Below are 24326 nucleotides of genomic sequence, written 5' to 3'. Positions count from 1 at the left end.
TTTTTCCCCCTCAGAACATTTATGAACATCTTAAAGTTCACAAGAGTTCAATGAAACTCAGTTTAAGAAACATTTTGCTAATGACTCAAGATAGCCTAATTCCCTTATTTGACTTTTATGAGCAGTTAATGATAAAAATCTATTAGTCTCAGCTCATCTTTGATGGTCTTATTCTTTTTAAAGTTCCCCAAACTGCATTTAATATGGTTATTTGTGGCAATTCATTAGTTTGTGTCACGTAAAACAATTTAGTTAGAAAACAACTTTTTCAATATAATGACAATAATGACACCAGTTACATATAACTAATAATTTAAGATGGGGCTCAGCATACCACAGCCCACGGACAGCGCCACAATCTCTTTTGTAAATAAAGTTTTATTGGAAGACAGCATGTCCATTCATTTCTGTTTACCTACACTTTCTTTCAGTGTGTTCCAGATACCATGTGACCTACAAAATCTAAACTATTAACTCTCTAGCCCTCTATAGAAAATGATGGCCCCAACTGATCTAAAATCAAGTTATTCTTCTCTTTCTACTTCCCTTGAGGTATGCTGTCACTTTTAATAAGGCTAGATAGGGGTTCTCCTTCCACTGTGGAATCTTTTTTTCACACATGTAAATTTAAAAAGGAATAGACTGGCCTATTTTAGATGTGTGATACCTACTTACCAGCAGTCATGGGAGGTCATATTTCTTTGCATGCTGGACTCTAAGAGTACAGCTTTGCTTATTGCATTGATGTATGATAATTTAATAACTTTCCATTTACTGAGAACTCTCAAATGAAATAGACAAGAAAATGCTATAAATTGTTATCCTTTTTTAATACCATCTGCTCTTTTTTGTTAGTATGACAAGCCAAAAGGTATATTTATCATGTTAATGCGATGTAACAGATACATTTAATTTACATTAATAAGTGAAAACATGCATACAGGCTGCTTACTTAGATATTCGGTTCCTTGTTACAGCTTTTCTTATTGACTTATAAACACAGTCCATAATTTGATTTGGTTAAATAAGTATCTCTTACGTGTGGGGATGTAGAAGACAAACATATGTGGTTCTCCTAGTTTATCAAAAGGAATAATGCAAGTAGCACTAATGGCACGAGGCTTGTAGTGACTGTCCCAGGGACTCAGATAAATAAAGGAGCAATTCATTCTGAAAGACTGGAGGGAGGTACTCTAAGAGTGGGGATTTCAGTGCGTGGAAGCATTTTAGACAACATTGGAAAGTTGGCAAAGGTAAAGGCGAGCTTTGTTCAGAGAAAAGTGAGTGGTCCCAAGCGGCCAGAGCAGAAGACGTAGGAGCAAGAGAGAGAGAGAGGGAGAGGGAGAGAGAAGGAAAGAGGAGAGTGTGTGTGTGAGAGAGAGATAGAAAGAGAGAGAGAGAGAGAGGGGAGAGAGAGAGAGAAGGAAAGAGGAGAGTGTGTGTGTGTGAGAGGGGGAGAGAAAGAGAGAGGGGAGAGAGAGAGAGGAGAGTGTGTGTGTGAGAGAGAGAGAGAGGGAGAGAGGAGAGTGTGGGTGTGAGAGAGAGAGAGGAGAGAGAGGGAAAGAAGAGAGAGTGTGTATGTATGTGTGTGAGAGAGAGAGAGAGAGGGAGCTGGGGCCCGTTCGTACCCCGCATGCCAGGCTGAGAAACACTGGTCAAAGTGTGACTGAACAGTCAGCAAAGGGCCTGAATCAGAGAAGTGACACAACTAGTTCTGTGCCTGAGACAAATGCAAATACTAGCTGACAATTTTATGAAATTTTTATGAAATACTCTGTATGTGCATTCCTCCACTGAATGATTTAATTCTAAAACATTTCCACCCTTACTTCACAAATGAGAAAGCTGAGATTCAGAGAAATTTGTGCTTGTGTCTTTGTGATATAAATGGAGATTATCAAACCCGCCAAACCAGAGAAAGGCTTCTGACTCTAACTCCGGTGCTATCTCTGTTACACCTTATCAGCTTTGTTGAGCTCACTGCAGAAATTACTCAGGCAATGTGAGAGACGGTTTGTTTTTCATTTGAGTGTATGCATTTCCTATCTGGTTAAATAGGTGCCAGTCACGCCGATCCCATGTTTGGTGTCCCGCCTTCTCTGCAGAGACGCAGCACATTGTCTCCGCATTCTGTAGGGCTTGAAGGTTTCACTTTTAAATCCCCACTACCACAAATGTGCATCTAAGCCACATTGCTACCCACTAAAAAACAAACTAGAGTCTGAATTCCGAGAGGATTAAATAGGATTATTTTTGCATTTTAGGAATTTAAGAAAAAATTCAAAATTAGTGAAATCCAGAGGCCGAGAAGGGTATTGGGAAATAGGGGATAAAATGGGGGTGGTAAATGGTTGCAAAAATAGTTCCATAGTTAGATGTAAATAAAAATATTTGATAGCCCAACAGAATGATTGCAATCAACACTAAGTTAGAGTATATTTTAAAATAACTAAAAAAGTGGAAGCAGAATGATCCTAACACAATGAAATGATGAACGCCTGAGGTGCTGGATACCCCAGTTACCCTGATTTGATTAATTCACATTGCACGCCTGTATCAACACATCACAGGCGCCCTATAAAAATACACACTACTCTGTACCCAGACTTTAAAAAAGAAAGGGTACAACTTGCTAATGATTTTTGCAGTCTTAGAAACGCAAAGGCTTTCCCCATAGTTATTGTAAAGACTTCCAGTGTGAGCAAATGAAGTCATTTTTCTTGGTAGTAAGAGAAGAGCCACACTTCTCTGGCTCTCTACTTATTTTCACTGCGTGTTAGTTCCATTGCTCTCTCCCAGCTATGACAAGGAAAACAATTAAAATCGTTCAGTCCAACTTTAATTTTCCCCAACATTAAAAATAAAATCTTGCTAAAATAGCAAACCTTTGACTGCTGAGATTTAGAAACCTTCAGTAGGGAGGAAAAGGACAATCACAGAGAATTTTCCTTTTGTTAATGAGACTCTAGGACATTCGCATTGAAACTAGAAGACACTTAAATCAGGACTCCAAAAACTGTAAGCTAAAGTTACCCTGTTACAAGTCTGTTTGGGGCAAGAAGCTCATTAAAGACTGAAGTTTCATCTCTGTAAATAAGAATCTATCGTAATTAACTATCTAAACATGTTGTCCAATTCGTTCTCACAGGGACCAATATGAGTGCGAACACTGCTGCATTTACAAGACGTAGCACAGAATGTCTTCAAAACTCTAAAAGACACCCAGAGTCACCCCTCAGTGTCTGCAGAAGATGGTTCCCAACCTTCCCTCTGCCGAAATCTGAGGATAGTCAAGTCCTTATAGAGAATGAAGTAGTATTTGCATATGACCTGTGCACTACCTCTCCCATGCTTTAAATCATCTCTAGATTACTGATAACCCCTAATTACAATGTAAATGCCACTTAAATAGTTGTTTGTACTGAACTGAGGAGGAAGAAAAGACAAAAAAAAAAAAGTCTGTACATTTGAATACAGACACCCATCCATCCACCCCACCCCCAATGCAAGGTTTTTAAAATTTTTTTGTATTAAAACATAAACACATAGATCATGTATATGTTAATGCATTTGTGGGGTACGATGTCCTGATTTCATATAGAATTAGGAACACTTACATCACACTGGTATACCGGTGTATTACCAGGTAATATATCTCATTTACTTAATTATTGTGTTAAGACATTTATACTCTATACTAATAGATCTGACAATGTTTTTGATCCAGGGTTGATCGAATCCATAGATGTGGAACCTGTGGATAAGAGGACAGTTTTCTTCATAAATTTAATATTTCAAATAATTCATAATGAAAGTAATTATGCTATCATTCAGCAATGACTTATGAGTAATATGCTCCTTTGGGAAATAGACAGCCATTGGAAATGAAGCAAGGGAGGGAGAGAACACGGAAGAGGTGAAGCCGTGAGGACTGTCATCGTGGCGTGACAGATGCCACCTGGCTTCCATGCACTTTCATGTATTAACACATTATTTCCTGTTAGTCTCATAACCAGCCAGGGAGAAAATCAGGGCACTATTAATATTATGTTATTATTAATTTCACTGTACAAATGAGAAACCCAGACTGAAGTGGTTTAAGCAACGGCCCAAGGTAAAAGAGCAGCGTTTGAGGACAGGACAGAAGCTCCAGACATGCTTCTTCCACACGACTGCAGAGCCGAATTCCACCAGGCTGTGCCACTGACGACTTCTATCCATGGTTCCAGAATTGTCACTGTTTCTGCTGTACCTTGCCCCCAAATTACACATGAAAGTAGAGAGGTTTATCAAGAAATTACTCCGTCAAGATTTTTTAATTAAAATACACTTTCATGTTATTGCCCATAAGCCATCTCAGTGTATTTTTGTAGAGTGAGGTAAGCGATGAACTGGCATCAAGTAATGAACTATAAAATTCAGTAGGAAATGACTGTTTGGACTTAAAATTGGAAATATGTTTGAACGTAGGTGTTGTAAAGCACTTAATGTTATTACTTTTTAATTATTCTCTTCATAATTTATCAAAGAACAATGTTTACCGGCAAATGGAAAATGAAGAAAAACTTTTGCCCAGAGACAGTAGCAGACAAGGAATTCTTGAAAAATAATGTGATCGGCACTTTTAATATAATGGGTTTGTTCTTTTAGGCAGGTAACTCCCACCTCCAGAACCCTGACAGGCCCTGAATTCCGTGTTGTCCAAGCAACGCTAGCGGACTGAGTTCTGCCGTCTCTCCCTCCTGTTCTTTCTTTCAGTTTCTGATAGACTAAAACTGGGTACTTTGTCTTGTGCACAATTCTTCCAGGGTGCAGAATTTTCATGGTGATGGATTCTCTGACCACACGTGCCCCTGTTTTAATGCTGTAGATGGCTGACTCTTTCATTGTCATCAACAATCTGTTTTTTCTAGAATTAACAGAAAAGTTTTGCAGTTATAGAAGTATAGCTGCTCACGTTTTCCCTGTTGGACAAGGGGGTGATACATGTGGCATCTTCAGCATGGAGATACATAGGTTCTGCTGAAAATACTCAGCTCCTCTGTCAAGGACTCTTCTTGTGCCAAAGCCAACTGTCAGTCCAGCTTGGATTGTGAAGGACAGTGAAGGACTAAGGGCTGTTGTTTTCCTGGGCTATTTCACAAGTGTGGATGTGACACTTTATCTAAATCTGAATACTGAATCCCCCAGTTGTTGTTGTTTATACCTCGAGGTTTTCCTTTGATCTTAAAGGCAGCTAAAGTATCTTTTTTTTCTTTCTTGAATATTCCCTGATATTTCCTTGATAAGTGTACGTTGCCTGCCTAACAGAATACATGTGTGATTACCACTAAAGAAAGATATTTTTGTGTGTATTTTCCTTACCTATACATTTTTTCTTTACATCTGTATTTTTCCTTTGTATTTCAGAAACAGCTACATTTTATTATCATAAGACTCTTTCAAAACACTGAATAAAATATTGATTCTATACACCATCAGTTTATTGGAATTGGCAGCATATAATAATAGAGTTGCCTGTTCTTAAAACATTTACCAAAAAACATTTTTAAAATTTTATTTAGAAAAATATATTTTAAGGGGGAAAAGAACATTGATATAATATCATTGTTGTGTTGCCCCTATGATGATAAAATTTCAAGGATGAGTGAACTTTTAAAACCTTGATACTGACTTGTAGGATTGAGTACTTCATCAACTGTGGTCCATTCTTCTCACAGTTTACTTTAGCTCAGAGTACATACAAATGAAAATAAAAAGATTAATAATTCAGTTTTCCATTATAATACTACCATCAGTTATTAATAAAAGGCATTTATTTTAAAATATCACAACTTATTTTTGAAAAAGATATCTTAATTCTTCTTTTAGTTTGTTATGTATCCAGAGTAGGACAGACGTGCAGATCCCCTTGGCATATCTGATATACACTACCTCGTATATGATATACATTTAATAAAGATGTTGAATGATTGTTAAAGTTTAGATATGCCCTATTTCTGAATTTTTGTTTCTTTTCCGCCTGGTTTATTATTATCTACATGGCAAAGCTAAGTGTTTGCAATTTGCAGTCATTTCATTAAAATGCTTATGTTTTCAACAAAAATGAAACACAGACACACTGAAAATAATATTCCAGAATATATCATAAGAATACCAAGTCCACCAGAAAAAGCAAAACAGCTACTACTTGCAGTAAAAATGATACTACATTATACATTTGCTGACTAACTGAGGTGGTTATTAAAAAAAAAAATCTATGCCTCAGGTTTTTTTATTTGCTTCAGTCGTATTAAAATTCTTAAAGAAGTTGCAGCTCTATTTCCAAAATTTGATAAGACTTACAAACTTCAATGTGCCAAATACATTCCAATCAATAGGGCAGATTGCTGAAGAGGTCATCGCAATCTCATTAGACCAGGGACATAGAGGAGCATTCTAATCAGGGACGATGCTACGGGTCATCTTCCCAGTGATTGTGAATTTTGGTTAAAACCCATTGGATCTGTTGATTATTAGCTGACAACTCCTACGTGCAAATTACTGGCTACGGGAGTGGCCACGATGCTAAATACTCTTACATTTTGTAATTTAATGTATGTTTTAATGAAGTGAACAGTGAGATTCCTGACAGGCATCAGCAACTTTGAAATAGAGTCTTCCAAATTTCTCATATGGTTTGAAAGTAATGAGATTTGTTCCATAAAGTGATAAAATTTATGCCATAAATTATCTCTAAAAGAAGAGTGCTTCTTAAAGCTGTATCTTTTTTCCTTTGTCTGAAAGATTAGATTTTAAATAATTGTTTCATAGGATTTTTTTTCTTGAAAATCAAACTAGGCTATATTTTCTTTGATAATCTTTTGCTCATTATCAAAGAAATGAAACACCCCATGGTATATGAAGCCCAGTGTCCCTTAGTCAGAAGGATAGTCATCCATACAGTTAGTATGCTTAAACTTGGCACTTAGAATATATCCAATCTGGGTGGCACCTGTGGCTCCCAGTGGGTAGGGCACCGGCCCCATATACCAAGGGTGGTGGATTCAAACCTGGCCCCAGCCAAAATACAACAAAAAAATAGCCAGGCATTGTGGCAGGTGCCTAGAGTCCCAACTATTTGGGAGGCTGAGACAGGAGGATCACCTATGCCTAGGAGTTGGAGGTTGCTGTGAGCTGTGATGCCACGGTGACCAAGTAAGACTATCTAAAAAAAAAAAAAAAAGAATATATCCAATCTATTTATGCACCATGCCTTCAGCTTTCAACAGTATAACCAGAAGGCTTTCTAGAAATCAAATTTTATTTCTCAGAATAATCAAATGTGTTTTGTTGGGCTTTGGACTCTACCTTATCCTTTAGGAAAATGGACGTGTTCAAAATCAGGGCTTTTTCCTAAAAAAAATATGTTATCATACAGGGTGCCCATCAAGTTCATGTGGAATTCACAACTATTTAAATTGTGCATGAACTTCATGGCTACCCTGTATACTACAATCATGTACTTAATAAGCAACATTATAAAATGAGACTAACTTTTACTCAGACCCTTTAGCAATTTCTCCACATATATTCTTGTCCTAAATTTAGTTAGCACAGTATTTTCTATGCAATAAAATTCTGTAACCATCTACTGCTAGATAGTCTAGTCAATGGAGGGCTTGAAGATTGACTTACCTGTGAGCCAAATGACAAATACTATAAACTGAAAATTACATATGGAAGGTGAGTTTATGCTCATTACAGTAATAATAAAACCCAAGTAGTTACATCATGACTCAGAGTCAGAAATATCAAATCAAAATCCTTTCCATGCATGATGAACACACAGATAAAGTAGCTCAGAGGTATAGCTTAATCGATGAAAAAAGATAGATCATGCATAAACAATTGTACATTTTAGTTAAGAAATATTTATTATCTATCACGTACTAAAATGTCTTTTAGGTGCTGAGAGTATAGCAATGAACAATACATCTTAAGGAGTTTGTGAATCTATAAGGTTATATTTAAGGAGTTTAGCTGGGCATTGTGGTGGGTGCCTATAGTCCCAGCTACTCGGGAGACTGAGGCAAGAGAACCGCCTAAGCCCAGGAGTTGGAGGTTGCTGTGAGCTGTGATGTCACAGCACTCTACTAAGGGCAACAAACTAAGACTCTGTCTCAAAAACAAAACAGAAAAAGAATATATTTAAGGAATTTAGAATCTATATGAATATATTTATATATTTTAAGGAGCTTAGAATCCATGAGAATGACAAATAGGAAAAAATTTTAAAAAACCGTAAACAAAGCAATAAGATAATTCATGTAGCGATGAGAGCTCTGAATAGCTGACACATGGGCAGAGAAGATGAAGGGGCCAGTGACCTGGGTCCTAAGGGAAGACCTCCAGAGAGAGGTGCCAACTGAGTTGACATCTAGATGATGAGACTTCAAGAAAACAAAATGGGTTTGTTGCTTTTTTTCTTTTTGTTTTTTCCTGAATGATTATACTTTAACCATTCATAACTAGTCTTTATTATAGTCATCTGAACCAGTATTTAAGAAAGAATCTAATTTTTCTCTATTAATCATGTATATAGATGTACATAGCAGGAAACCCCCTTGTCATCAAGGGGCAATATTTGAGTTTGCCATACATGGTATTCAGAGATAGTGGAAATTCCAGGTAAAATACAGTCTCTGCCTCAATGGATTTCCATCCACATTGGATATTCAGAAACACTAAGCTGGAGGCAGAACAGATTTATGACAGACATGGAATATTCTCACACCACCTCATATGTACATTAACAAATAAATTCGACCTCTATCCCAACTTCAACTAAAATTTATTCAAAGGTAATATATAGGGAATGTTACCTTACTTTCCAAAGGTTACAGAGAAATAAAGATTTCTATGAGATTTCTTAGAAAAAGATTGTTCTTGTATAAAATTTTAGGCTAGCACCATTTAATCATCTTACTTACCAAATCTCTAGCTGACAAAGCCATGTTCTAGTCATAATTTCAAGCATTCAAAAAAAAAAAGCCAGTAAGAATAATTTTCCAAGTACTTGTTGTAGCATTTTCTGTTCCTCTAAAGAGAGCTTTATTCTTTAATCTTTGGTTTTACAGGGACATTTTCAGGTTTAATCTATCGTTTTCACATCGAAGAACCCAATAAAAGGAAATTTGTACCCAGCTCAGTGCTTAAGATGTAAAGATTTATCTGAAGCACCAGACCTTTAGGAGTTTTACTCTGTAAGGTGGGAAGGATTTCCAAACTCTGAATTTAATGTCAGAGCAGCCTGCTGCTCATTCTCAGTAACTTGTCACTGTTCAAGCAATATCTTTTCAAAAATGCAGGGGCAGGCAGGGGTAACAGAGAAAGTCAGGTTGAGCCAGAGAACAACGAGGGTGTCAGAGCTGGTGAGATTATGAAAGGCAAAAGAGTTGGCGATTCTGCAGAGGAAAGAGAGGGACTTTAGCCTGAGGTCTTTTGGTCACATTTGATTGAGGGTTAGAGCCGGAGCAAAGAGGCACATGGAGGCTTGGGATGAGAAAGAATGGCCTGAAATAGAGACAGAGTATTTGAAAAAAATAATTTAATGGAAACAAAGGAGAAAATAACATGCTTGTGACAAAAGATTGTGGGCTGGGACAGGACAGAGTGCAGTACACGGAGACATCCAGGTTCAGGGGACAATGGAAAGGTATCTGGGGACTTCTACCAATGGTGAGGGTGAGATTTTTATTTTTCTGATTTATGTTTCTCATGATTTGAAACCCTTCAAAAAATCACACATTCCTTTATCACTAAGCCTTGTGGCCTGAGCTCTTCCTCCGAGTGTTTCTCGGGATTCCACCCTGTGGACACACATCCAGCCTCCGGCGATTTCTGTCTTTATGGAACCCATTACCTATAAGCGCTTCTTCTGATACCTGCAAGTGTGGTTTCTAGCCATCTATAGCATCGTGGCAACCTAACTTGAGCCACCGTAATTCTCTAATTTACATGTAAAGAGGCTAAAAAGCTCTAAGTTTCCAGAATAACCTCTTTATGCACTAAACATCCAATTTAATGACATTCTCTTATCAAAAAACACCCTCTAAAAGTCAATTATTAAGTTGTTAACGGTTTCTATGGATCTGGCCTGCATAAAGCAGTGTATTGAACCCCAGGAAATAAACACTCAGAGGGGGGACATCGAACAGTGCTTCTTGTTACCGCAGAATCATGGTTTAGCGGTCAGGCTGCCTGCGTTCAAATTCTGCCTGTGCCTCTTACTGCCAATAGGACCTGGGAAAGCTGTTGAACCTTTTTCAACCTATTTACTCATCTGTGAGATGAGGATAAAAACAAATCTTTCTTCATGGGATTATTACAAGAAAAAAATAGGTAAATCACAGGTTCATGGCTAGGCTTGATGCCCAGAGCTGATAAGACTCAACCACACTGTTTAAATTAGAATGGTGTTCCAGGCAGTCAGTGTTAGGGCACCTGATAGTTTAACAAGTCTTTCTCAAAGACTATCATTACTCTGAAGTAAAAATTTTGCATTGGAAAATTTGGCATTCTCTTCTGTATTTGATTCCCAGAATCAGTCCACTGCGATTGCACAGACCAGCCCCCTTTCAGTATGAAGGGAACCAGCAAAAATGAACAGTCCCAGGAAGGGATCATAGTAACAGCTCCTTTTTCTCTCGCACACTGGCAATAAATACAGTCCAAGTCTTTGCAGCACTTTGGAAGGCTTTAGGAAAATACCCACCCTGACCAAGGGAAGAGGGAAATTTCTGACAAGTTACCTTGGGAATCTTGGATCTGACAGTGGGGCTTGCAGAATAAACCAGACAGCATCAAGCATTGACCTTGTTCACACCGCTTCTTATTCAGAGTTGTCTCTGTCAAATAATGTGGTGTAGGGTCAAATCATGTCCTTAGCTTACCGAGATCATTCAGTAGAGGAACTTTAGAAAAATCTCAGCCCTTGGGATGATGCCACAGATTCCAGCGGATGCTTAAACATTAACCGTACCCTTCCAAAATGTATCAATCACAGTAAAAAAAAAAAAAAAAAAAAGCAATACTTTAGCACAGACTCTGTGGCACTGTCCTCTGTTCATACTAACTTGTAAAGTAAAATAATTGACATAAGTTTGGACTACCATGCTTCAAGTAAACACAAAGACAAAACGAATTTGAAAAATAATTATTTAAAAGGTTTTCACCTCCACATACTGCCTGAGTTAAGGAGCTTGTATATGACACGATTGGCAGAGCCAGGAAGAAAAAACAGCTGACGAGAGTTATGGACAGTAGCCAGGGGAGCAAGGGAAAGGCTTTAATTAACACAGTAGCCAGGTGCAGAACTGTGGCGTCAGGTTGGAGACAGAACTTCTGAAGAGTCTCGGACTTGGTTTGAGGGAAGGGTAGACATTGGGTGACTTCTGACACTTTCAGGTCTCCGTTCCAGAATTCTAAACCTAAGCTTCATGGAAAGTAGAGCTAGAACTTGTAAAGAATGGGAAAGCCATGGAGGGGCCTCTGCTTTAGATTATTGGCAGCTCAGGCAGTTTCCAGGAGGCAAACAGGAAATCACAAACTCACTTTTGGTTGGTAAGTACCATGAAGACAAAAATTCTTTTCTGATTTTCAATTTGTTTCCTCTTAATCATTCTTCAATTCCTTTTTTATAGTCGTTGGCTCTTACTTAAATAGTGGCTTTTTAAAAATCAATTGATTTTAGTCCATTCATAAAAGCAAGCGGGCAAGATGAAAGGTATTCACTGAACCTTTCAAGGGACAGAGTGGGTGTTTGGATCCCTAATGCAGTCTCCCTAATACTCCCAAGGAAAAATGCCCTTTAAAGTCTAGGTTAGCTTGAAAAAGAGTTCATACAAAGGGTAAGGATGGCCACTTACTGTTTCCTTGTTTCTCAGAAATCCTCTTCTTAGGAAAAAAAATAAAGATATTTGACATTTTCCAGTGTCATTTCTGTTTACCAGAGGAAGTCAGAGTGACCAAACCAGGAGATGATGTGTTAGTTGGGCAAACATTTGTCTGGAACAGGCGATGTAGGAACAGTTATTCTTGGGTGCCCTAGTTTTTCAGGGCCACCTCAGTTGAACCTTGCAACCTACGGTGGCCTGGATGTTTAGGTGGCCTTTGGCTGGGGGACAATGACAGACGCGTGGTAAAGGGAGGTAATAGAGTAAAGCCAATATAAGCACTGATGTTTTGTAAGTTATAGGAGAAAAGGGGCTAATTTTAGATTTGTTCCTAGCCCTCTCCATGTGAATGGTGTCGCTGTGAGCCCAGCAATGAAGTTCACTGTGTTGTAGCAGACTGCGCGGTTCCTGAGTGTGTCAACCCGGTCTATGAACCAGAGCAATGTTGTCCTGTCTGCAAAAATGGTAAGACCGCACTGCATTAGCTTTCAAAGAGGGGTTAGTGCAAAATACAAACATTCCTGTCCTGCACACCACTCAATGCAAGAGCCCTTGAAGATCCGCCTATGGTTTTTTGATAAGGGCGTGGCCGATTTATATTTTTATCCCACTTTAAAGTGAAAATAAACCAAGCAATGGGTGAATGGCGCAGCTTTTTGTCTGGGGAACTAAAGCTCTTATAGCCTGACTGTGTTGTGATCCCTATTATTTGTTGTTGCTTTATGAGGAGGACATTGGAAAGAATGTAGTGCCATCTTTTCATAGTGACTGCATTTTTCTCTCTTTGCGGGGCCTGGGAAGCAGTTCACCCCATTCCATAGTGCATTACCTAGGATAGAAAGTAGGGCGAATGCCAGGTATTTTGCTTTGGGCAAAGATAAGACTTTTATGTGGAAAGCTAAGTTAGCAAAGAAATATAAAATTCAATCACCAATGTGCTTAAATTGAAGTACCAAAGACTAAAACGTTTAGGGCTTTATTTCCAGGTTTTTATTATGTGGAACCCTGTTCTCATAGTAATTGCTATAGAGGGTAACTTGGTTTACTCGTTACACAAGGTTCTGTGTTTCTTGTTGTCCCTCATGGAATGGAGAGGCTGAAACAACTACAGCATCCTAACCACCAAATCAATGTGATGCCCCAGAGAAGGCAGTGCAGGGCTGTGAACCCAGAGGAGCCTGGCAACAAAGGCAGGAGCACTTGTCTTCTAGAGCTCGTGGAATATCAAACAAGAAAATAATAATAATTCTTTGCTAGATCACACTCCACAGATGCCCCTTCTGGCATTCCTATCTGCTTGAAAAAGTGGTTCTAGCCCTCAGTCTGGCTGAGGTCACTGACTCTCAGGCTGAAACCCTTTGCCCTTTCTTGGCTTAGCCATGGTCACCTTCTTCTATTACATACTTTTTGTTCTGATCTTGGTAGCTCAAATACTAAATCTTTTCCTTCACAAAAGGATAATTAGTAAAGTGGAGTATCAAGTTATTTAAAGGGAAAACAAAATCTCTCTGGCTACTTTTATAACTTTTGTCTCAAAAGTCTTGTAAAGAACCCCCTGTAGCATTTTTTCCAGGCACGAGTTTGATTATTTCTATCCTGTAACTCCATTAAGTTGGAGACGTCAATTGGCTTCTCTTTTTCTTCCCATCCCCCTTACCCAAGCTGCCTGTTACTGTGAACATCTTCCCAACTCAGAGGGTGGAAAATAAACCCTCCTGAAGTTCTAAGCTATCTTAAGTATGCACAGATATCAAATTTAAGACTTCATATTTTTAAAAGGATTTTGAAGAAACTAGAAAAGATACAGGGAAGAACAACAAGATGATTTAATGGTTGAAAAATGGGACCTATGAGGACAGATGGAAAGAGTTAGCGTAATTTGTCCTGGAGAAGAGAAGGCTCAGGGGAGACCAAACTGTCATAAAGTATATGAATGGTTAGTCTAAAGTAGAAGAAGAACTGTTATTTTTCATTTTCTCCAAGGATAAAAGGAAGAAAAACTCAGCTACCTAATCAATCTTTAGAAATAGGATTGACATGCCTTTGACTGAAGACTGCTGCTTTTTCTGTAGAAGCAACGGTCTGAATAGGTCCTTGAAGGTCTGTTCTTCCCTAGGTGACCCTGGTTATCTTGGTCTCAATTTCAGGGTAAATATAATTATGCTTATAGTTAAAAACTCTTGTCTGGAATCGGTCACCATATGCATAGAATCAGATCCTCTAGAAGGTATATTACACATGTGTCTGTCACAGCCTGCTGGCAGCCCTACTTCAAAGCCCAGGCTATGTCCAGAGTTAAAGCCTCTGCCACACAAACTAGTCACACTTCATTACATCTCACCCAAGATTGTCCTGTTTCTATTACATGTCAGAGTAGAAATTTATCTCCACTAGAAACCCTCTTCATACAAAGATTTATAACAAATGGACTTTATTTGTTCAATTAATTAATTAGTGATTCACCAATGTCCCTGATAAACAGATTCTGAGTGCACAAGTTTATTAGTAAGTTCTGTGATTGTTTTTGTTTTTGGTCCACAAAGCACTACAGAATGATCATCTGTGTTCCCTCCCTCCTGCTACTTCTAAACAAACTTTTTCTTTTTTTAAAGAAGGGAAATGAATCTGAGTTAAAGCTAGTGGGAAGGTTGATTATAATATCATGCTATCTTTTTATTATGATTAAATGCCACCGATTAATCACTTATGGCTGAAAGGCGAGGCATAATTATTGTCAAAAGCACATCAAGGACCAGGGGAGACCCCTGTGGCCACCAATTGTGCCAATATGTTTAGTGAAAAAACAGGTTGAGCCCAGGTCTTGCTTCCTCTCCCTCTAAGCCTAATCCAGAAAAGAGAAACAGATGACCCATATATAGAAAAACTGGGAGGATAATAAATGTTCATTGTAACAGAGTATAACAAAACAGTTTCTTAAGTTTCCAACAGTAAGTCTATCTCATTACAGATAAGAAGATAAATCGGCCCATTACACTATAAACTATTCTTTTAAAGTATGTTATGTTCTTACTATAAAAAAGCAACAACAAGATAAAAATATACCCTGTGGATTCAAGGTAGAGGCAGTGGATTTTAACCTGTAAACAATCTTACAACATTTTTTACATTTTCTTAATTTTTCATAAAGGTTGGTGATTTGGCCAGGAGAGTAATTTTTGGCTTACATAAATGCTGATTCTCATGGCTGTCAAATAATTTCTTTTTGCATACCAAGACTGATTTTTCTGCCTTCTTGAATTACAACTTGCCAAAAAGCAAGAGATATTAGAGACTCAAAACTTTAAAAATGAGATACAAATTTTATATTAAGCATAAACTTTAAAAAAGTTTAAAGTGATAGAATGTACCACCCGTAACTTTAAAATTTTAAAATTCAATGTTCAGCTAAATAACATAGTTTTCCCATAAAGCAACATTTTACCAGTGAAAATATTACAATTATCTGTAGAACTAAAGATTTGAATTTCATAAAGTATAAGTTAATCTGCTCCCTACATAAACAATGATAACCTCTATTTTCAATACATGTTTTTTTTAGAATAAACTTAAGAACATATGTTTGTAGAAATTTTTTCTAATTGTATGAAGAATAAGATGATTTTAAATTTTCTGGTCTCAGTGATTAACTTGAACAAAATTTACAGTGGTTGCCAATGAGTCTAGCCAAACCGTGAAGTATACATACTTCATTCATTTTAAAGTTAGTCCAGTTCCAGAAGATGATCAATTCAGCCTAAATAAAATGAAAACACTAAGGACAGATGAATAACTGGACAGAGTCTAGGGAATACACAGGCCAAGAGGAAAAGGTGAGAGTAACTGTTTATTGGGAAAATTGGGGGATAGATGGAGGATTTATTGTTTCATAATAATTCAGCATTTGTTTTTCCTTCCTTTACACAGTTAGAAGAGCTAGATGTACAAATGATTCCCCCCCAAATATAACATTTCCAGACTGGTTTTCTTTCCCTGAGATTGTGTTCTTCTGACCTACCTTTCAGTCCCAGGTCTTCCCATGTGAATCAATGCACCCTCTTTACAGTTTTTTGTTTTATAATATGAAGAAAATAAATTAGTACAGCAGCTGCTTAAAGAAAATATTCTAATTTGGAGTATCAGACAAATATTTCCAAACTTGGAAACTTACCATACATTTGACTAGTAACATGGCCATTTGTACATTAGTATATATACTAATGCGAATCAGTATTAATTTTAGTTTCAACTTCTTGCATCATAACCACTCGTTCTACTTTTCATCAGTCTGAACATGATATTTTTAGCCCAAGTCAGTAGGTATCAATGTTTATAGAATGCGGAATATCTGGACTAAACAATAAAATACGTGGCCTTTATGAAAGTATTTTATTATTGGCACAGTCAGATAACTAACTGCATTTTTTACGAGCACAAGTCGGGTGGGTCAGTGAGTTCTATGTTAGCATTGAAATATATAGTCAATAATTAATTATGGATCAGAAGGAAAAGTTACCTCATGTAAAATTAGAGTACATAGGGAAGTCCCACAAAATCTCTACACACATTAAAAGTTTTCATCTCCTTTCTCAGTAGACTAAGGCTGTCATAAGCCCTGTTTACACATGCAATTTTGTAACACTTAATGTATTCTAGGTCAGTAGTGACACAAATAAGACAGGAAATAGGCCAGACAAAGGGCAAGCAGAAAAGGAGAGGACAGCAGAGGAAGACCATGCACTCCCAAGAAAGAGACAGGAGTCCAGTGGTATCCAGCACCTTCTAAAGATGTTTGGGAGAAAAGGGAATATCAATTTGGTATTGACAATAATTTGGGATTGATAGTCCTCTGTCGCAAAGGCATGGAGCAATGAGTGAAGAAAAATTAATAAAATGTTGGACAACTTTGAAGAAGGCACTTTCCAGCAATTCCACCACTTATACTTTGTCCCACATTCACATACAAAATTTTCACTGCATTTTAAGAGTGTTAAGTTGGGAGAAAACCTAACAGTCCTTCAATAGAGCAAGGAAATATATTGCAGCCGTTAAAGGGATCTCCGACTTTTTGTTTTTTTACTGTCCAAGAACTATATATATTATATCATCTACAGTTACGTAGACTATGATTTCATATATGGCATAGTAGGATATACTGCATTGGTAGTACATATATGTATATAATATACACTTAAAATGTTTCATTTTTAAATTAGATACAATTTTAAATAAAAAATTTGTATGTGCGTAGCAAAGGAGACGAGTGAATTCATGATAGAATGTTAAGAATAACTCAGGGGACGTTTTTAGGAAGAAGTGAGAGGGAAAAAGAAGGAGAGAAAAGAGCTCAGATCTTTAATCCACTAAACTTTTACAAATGAATAATGAGAACAACAGAAAAGTGTGCGAACAAGTAGTTCACATGAAAAATACAAATGTTCAAAAACAGACACATTATCGTTCCCCTAAAAAGTCAAATTAAATTGTTTTTAAACACACTTTTGTCTTTTGTATGTCCCGTGGGGAAAGTCCTGGAGAAATACACAGCAAATTTTTCAGAGAAATCCAGTGATCAGAAGAGAAGGTAAGGATTAGAAGTAAGACCATAGAATCAGGGACCTCGACCTTTTTATATCATAGGCCTCCTTATTAAATGAATTTTTATAATTTCACCTTTTCAGAAAAGGTAATCCTAATGTTATTTAAAGTTTTCAAGAGAAGAGACAAGAAAGAAACTTTCTTTTGTATTCAATGGGGTACAATATTGTAACAAATTAGAGATTACAAACTAAAAAGTGAACTTAAAAGGCAACCTTGCTAATGGTTATTAATGGGGAAATTGTAAACACAGTTACAAAACCCTTGATCTAAATTGCTTGAGTTGTAAATTTTACAGAGGAAATGCAGTTCATATATTGTATACTATATTACCTCACCAGGAATCTAGGGCAGCATTCTTCAATCAATTACATGAACATTTCTGCAATAAAATGTACAGTAACCATGCGAAGGAGACTGAATAAATATAATAAAGAGAATCACATCATGTCAGGGCGAGGTTTAAATAACAACTTGAGTTTTTGTCTCAAAGTCATGGAAAAACTGGATGTTCAGAGATTGCCAAAATGGGATTGTATATTTCATTAGTCAGTGGAAACCAGCAGCAGGTTAACATAATTATGCCTCTTGACCAAGTGGGATTTACAATGGGTTTTATTATTAAATTGAGGAGAAAGAGTATATGATAATTTCTATGTACACTTAAAGATATTAGACATAAATCAGCAAAAACAATCGACAAAAACTCTTGACAAGACAAAAGTGAAGTGGCTAATTCTTACATAATAAAATATACTTGCCTCAGTGCACTACAACCTAACATTTCAGATGGATAGGTAGATACATGTAGATACACATACATGCATACATAATAGCAAATTAGTTAGAAAAAGAGAACTCCAAAGGGAATAAAAAGGAAAGAAGGAGGTTATGTCAGTCTGTAGATGATGGTTATATATTTGAAAAAACTAAGAAAATCAGGAGAAACTATAAACGAGACTTGTAAGATAGCAAGTTACAAAATGAACGTGCGATGTCAGATGCATAGACAGACATGTCTGTGCATGTCAAGTTGTGCCCCTGGTGCATGATGCAGAGAAAGCAGTAAAATGCGATGGAAAGTTTATTAACAGACCCAACTACGTATGAAAATCAGGTGTGTGATAAAGTCCTACGTCAAATCAATAGGGAAAGACAGTTTATAGAAAAGAGGATGTCAAGACAACTGAATAGTTATCAAAAATATTTTCAATAACTACTTATCTTGTAATTCTCATACATAGAAAGCGCTCAGGAATTGATAAAGCCCAGAAATTCTATTTTTAAAATGGGCAAAGAACGTCAAAAAGTATTCCTCAGAAGATGAAACAAAAATGACCCTTAAATATTTTTAGGCAGAAAAAGAAAATAAAAATATATATATATTATATATACATATATTTTTTTTCTTTTTTTTTTTACTTAGCAGATTAGCAAAAATCCTAGAGTTTAAGAATTCACCTTGGTAATACTGTGGTGGGAACCTGTGTTCTTCCTGGCGGGTATAAAATTTGTGCAACACTGTTTAAAGGAAACTCTGAAAATCAAAGCATGTATACCTTTTGTCTCAGCAAATGACACGTATTTACAGATATGTGAAATGACGTGAGAACTGTTGCTAATTATCTACATTGTACTTTGGGTTCCCCGATTAGTGACAGATGATCAGAAAATCGTAAGAGCAACTGCAGATTTAAATTACCTTTTAACATATCATCAGTTGATAGGAAAGACAGAACAGATTTTTTGTTTTAAATACTCAGTGAAACTGTTTTTGCTTCATTGTAATTTAATTAATGTCCACTTTTTTTCACCTGATATAATGATTTTAAAATTTTAATTTCACATGGCTAATATTGCAGAAGTAATAAAAATCTTATTAATAGATGTTAGAATACTTTTCAAAAAATAAAATTACAACAAATATTGATGTTTGGGATATATAGACATCTTCTAAAAGTCACAAAGTTTACTAAAAACTATTTTTAAAAAATAAGAAGAAAATACACTGGGTTTCTAAATGTGAAGACTTAAATTTGTTGGGTTGTATAATAATAAATTAAATGGAAAGCCTTTAAAATTTTTCTGTGTGATATAATTTTTTTATAAACTGACAAAATAATTAGTTCCTCTAGAAAATTTAAATACATGAAAAAATGCATTTGGGGATGTTGAGGCATTCAACTATACTAAAATAATGTATCAAGATGGAACCCTAAATAGTATTGACACAGAGATAAAAAGAAATTAATAGAAGATCCAAAAGTAACCTATGTATGTATGATAAATTAGTATACAATTAAGGTGACATCCATATATCTAAAGAAAAAATGTTTCATTCTAGAAATGTATTAGAAAAGTTCATTTTCAAAAAGTAAAATTACATTCCTATTTTGCCCATTATATAAAAATAAGTTTCAATAGCATTAAATCTAAAATAATATCAAGGAATTGTTTAAGTAAGATAAATACTTAACTTGTTCTCAAGATAGAGGCAGTCTTTCTCACCATAAATGCAAATAAAGAATTTCTAAAAGAAAAAATTGACATGCAAATTAAGTAATACATAATTTTTTATACTGTGCTTTAAGATGTAACATATAATTTTATCTATAAATTTCTTCATATATTAAAAGAAGATAGCGTCTAGTTTTGGAAAGGTAAAATGTAAAAGGCATTCTCACACACAGCTGGTGAAGAGTGTATAGCCCTCCTCTTGGAAGGGCAAAAACATTTTATGGGCCTTTCATGCAGCTATGATGCTTCTAGAAATTAATCAAAAAGAAATAATCAGGCTCAGTCCCGTAGCACAGTGCTTATGGCACCAGTCACATACAATGAGGCTGGCGGGTTCAAACCTGGCCCTGGCCAGCTAAACAACATTAACAACTGCAGCAAGAAACACCCGGGCTACTCAGGAGGCTGAGGCAAGACAATTGCTTAAGCCCAAGAGTTGGAGATGGCTGTGAGCTGTGATGCCACAGCGCTCTACCAAGGGTGACATAGTGAGACTCTGTCTCAAATAATAATAATAATAATCAGAAAAGAATATAAAAAGGTATATACAGAGACATTTATTACAGAATTGTTTTGTAATAGCAAAAACTTGGAAAAACTTAAACTAAATATTTTAGTTTTAGAAATCCATATTATATCTACATGGACTGAGAAAATACTAGAAATAATACTACAGGAAAAAAATTAAGGGCATTCCCTCCATCAAAGAATGCATGTTCACAATATATTATTAATTAAACTGATGGGCCAGAGGCAATACGTATATGACCCTATTTTTGTTAAAAAGATAGAATTTGCATAGAAAAAAGGCTATAAGGAAACTCTTTAGAATGTTAGCAGTGTTTATACAGTCATCTAATAGATAATTTTTACTTTTTTCCTTTTGCTAGCCTATATTTTCTAAATTTCCTACAACAAACATACTATCCTGTAATTTAAGGTTAGAATTTAAAAGACAGGAAAATTCATAACAAAAATATTGTACTTTTTCTTTTATAATTTAATAATCAATGGCACATCCCTTATTAGAAATCGCACGATGATTCTTTGTTAAAATTAGTATGTTAAAACTAAATTAATTAACCAGCTAATAATTTCTACCACTTGACCCTTCAACTCCTTTAACTATGGTATTCTTTTCAAAGCATTTGGAAAGCCTCATTGCCCATTTTACGCACCTATAGGGAAATTGCTAGAATATTCACTTAAGTATATCCATTTACATTTTCGTGAAACTATTTTGAAAACTCCGCCGAGTTTGAGGATTGAGAGCAAGTCTTTCATCTTAATTTACTATTTTCCCACTTCCTCTTAGGCAGACAATTAGTGACAAATACAACAGATATAAAACAAGTTCAATGACATGAAAAATTTCCTGGCCAATGCACATATCCATTGGCTGCAGAGCCCTGAAGCAGTTCCCGGTAAAAGTGGGTCCTGTGAAAGGCAGTTTCCAAGTCTGCATTTCATTGACTACATAACTGAAGGTCAGAATTATCATATTTGTATGAAGTAGTTGTCATAACAGAGTAATTATAAATCGCTATTTTAATGAACCACAAACAATAATTTCCTATTTCTTTTATAAAGCCTCCTCTAATATATGAAACAAACTATTTATATTTATATTGTCTTAGACCAACAGGGATTCCCTCTTAATTCATCAGCAAATTAGATTTCCAAAGCATTCTTTTACAATGTTGACACAATGGATATTAATGCCACATTCATCTCCTGTGATTTCCTAATCAGATCTCTTCTATAATTATCAGGGTTACCTGATCTTTGAGAGCATGTAGAAAGGAAGGCCAATATATACCAAAAAATTAAAATTTTTTTTCATTATTTCTTCTTAACATATAGAAAATGCTTAGGAACCTTTTTTCCATAAAAAAAAATAATTTGGAATGTTGAGTCTGGTTCTCCCACAAAGCACATACATTTCTTCCTTGAGAACCAGGCCTGTTAGAAGATGCACTTATACCTTCCAATGCCATAAAGTACTTTAATGTTCAGTCTAATAATTCTACAGGGCACTTGAGGGACCAGAGGAAGGGAATTGAACCCTTATATACTGAGTATCTTGCTCCTAACATTCATAGAAACTTGAAGGTAATCTGATTCCAAAATAGTAGGTAGGGGGACCATTGAGTACGGCCCCCACCGCTATTCTTAAACTCTTTTTCTGTCTTCTTGTTGAGCCTCTCTTCAAATATGATTTTTAATAGAATATTGCTGTCTTCTAGGATTGTAGATAGTAATCTCTAACAAACTACCTTCGTGTGCTACAGATGGTAGAATAGGCAAGTGGGATCACCAGCCAGGTTTCTTAGGAGTTGGACATGGTTTCAGAAATAATTAAATGGGTCTGGTGGGAAACCCGAGGAATTTGCTATTGATAAGATTTTAGAACACCTGGAAAAAACTCCATCTCCCCAAGGAATCTCAAACCACTGGCAATGGGTGGGGCACCCTGAGGTGTGATGCACTATGCAGTGTCAGGCTGGGCGACCCTCCAGTCCCTGGTGGCCCTCAAGCTCTTCCTCACACCACCAGCCTCACTCAATCTCTCAGAGACCACGTGGTCACCGCTCGCCCTGAAGGCACAAATGAGAGCACAGTCTCACTTCATCCAAACCAACTTTCTGAGGCAGGTGCTAGGAAGTTACATTCACTCTTTCACGTCACAGCAGCATTGCCAAGTGGAAGCCCCAGCTTTTCAGAGAGGTGGTGTCCCAGAGCAAGCTTTGCCCCACCACACCACCACCATCCTGTGCTCCACTTTTTGTAAACCTTAGACAAAGTTGAAAACAAAGTTGTGATGTGTTCCGTGTCCTTACTTGAGCTGGAAGGCCTTCACAAGTCCTCAGGCAAGATCAGCCTACAGGGCTCTAGGAAGACGCGCCTCTCTCTTCAGAAGTGAGTCGGATGTCTGGACTGAGCCTCTGAGGAGCACAGCCCTCAGACACAGAGTCTCAGCTTTCCTTCCTTACAGGGCAGCCTAAACCTCGGGCCTCTACATCCCACTGTCATTATAGAAGGGACCGTAGAGCTCTAGGCGCTACTGAAAACAAAACTTCTCCTTTCCCAAGAGACACACCCTCCTCCTCACTGCCTAGCTTGAGCTCCTAGCACTAATCTCAGGTTGCTCTTTCTCCCAGCTCTTGTCAGAGCCCACCAGAAGTCCCAGACCCCTGGGAACTCCTCAACCCCTGCCTGACCCCTGTGTGGCTTCGTGAGCTGAAACCCAGACGCATGTGTTCTATTCCCTCCCTTTCTCTTGCTGTTTGTTCTCTACCGCACCTGCTGCCACACAAACAAGTTTATTTTACTAATTTGGTTGCCCATCTCCCTTCCTCACCCAAGTGTAAACTCCACCAAGACAAAGATCTTTATCTGTTTTCTTTACAGTCATATTCCTGCTGTCTAATTTTACAGATGCAAATATGTGGTTCCAAATAAATTAATGACTAAACACCTATATTGTGCCTTATAATTAAACAATGTCTGGCTCTTTGAATTATTTTAAATTACCTTTGAAAAGTCTTGATCTTCTATTCCATACAGAGGAGCTTTCATACGGAGAGCTTAGGGGGCATTGTGTGGTGAGGAGGAAGATACTTCTCAGAAAATATCTTCTTTAATTAAGTTTGGTTTAGTTTCCTAGTACGATTAGCCACACGCATTAACTGATGGGAAGTGTAGCATGGTGACCTAACAGAAATGGGCCAATGCTTCATCATTTCACCATGGATGCTTAAAGCTTCTGTTTGTCAGAACTGACATCATGTAACGGGCGGGTTACTTTAGTGCACAATTAGTTAGACTTTAGCCAGTTAGCACTTTATGATATATTTTATGAAATTATAGATATTATATTAATACATGCAAAGCACCTAGAACATAGGAGAGGATTAATAAATGAGAGCTCGTTTACTCTTAGTAGTTAGATTAATTATAATCATTAGCCAAGTCATCGAGAAAACATGAAAAGGACAATTAGTCCCCTCAGCAGATGCCATCAGCACACCCGGTCCCTCCCAGTCTCCCAGAATTCACACCACAAGTACCTATCCCAGCTGTCCTCTCTGCTCAGGGCCATGAGCCCCCTGCTCCCTTCCTGTCACCAGGGTTCACTCTCCCTACATTTCAATGAAGTCAGCCTGCATTTATGACTTTTCAGTGGATGAGCCCAAGAATGTTCACACTGGGAAAATACAGTAACTTAACTGACGTCTTTCCTACCTGACATCCAGGCTATTTCCCCTAACCTTTTAG

The 24326-nt window shown here is 37.0% G+C and overlaps 1 protein-coding gene across 2 annotated transcripts in view; it reads left to right on the top strand.

The window, feature by feature from the left end:
• Positions 1-24326, top strand: part of VWC2L (von Willebrand factor C domain containing protein 2 like) — a 165741-nt gene that overhangs the window by 12368 nt on the left and 129047 nt on the right. The window contains exon 3 of one of the 2 annotated variants that reach the window (XM_003784976.3): positions 12272-12401. The exons of the other annotated variant lie outside the window; for it this stretch is intronic. Coding sequence (XP_003785024.1) covers positions 12272-12401 — 130 coding nt within the window. The remainder of the gene's footprint in view (positions 1-12271; positions 12402-24326) is intronic. 2 annotated transcript variants of the gene reach the window in all.

Source organism: Otolemur garnettii, unplaced genomic scaffold, assembly GCF_000181295.1.
Source record: "Otolemur garnettii isolate 467f Iridium unplaced genomic scaffold, OtoGar3 scaffold00013, whole genome shotgun sequence".
Classification (NCBI taxonomy): domain Eukaryota; kingdom Metazoa; phylum Chordata; class Mammalia; order Primates; family Galagidae; genus Otolemur; species Otolemur garnettii.
The sequence above is the reverse complement of the archived record's forward strand: the minus strand, read 5'-3'. Positions and strand labels throughout refer to the sequence as shown.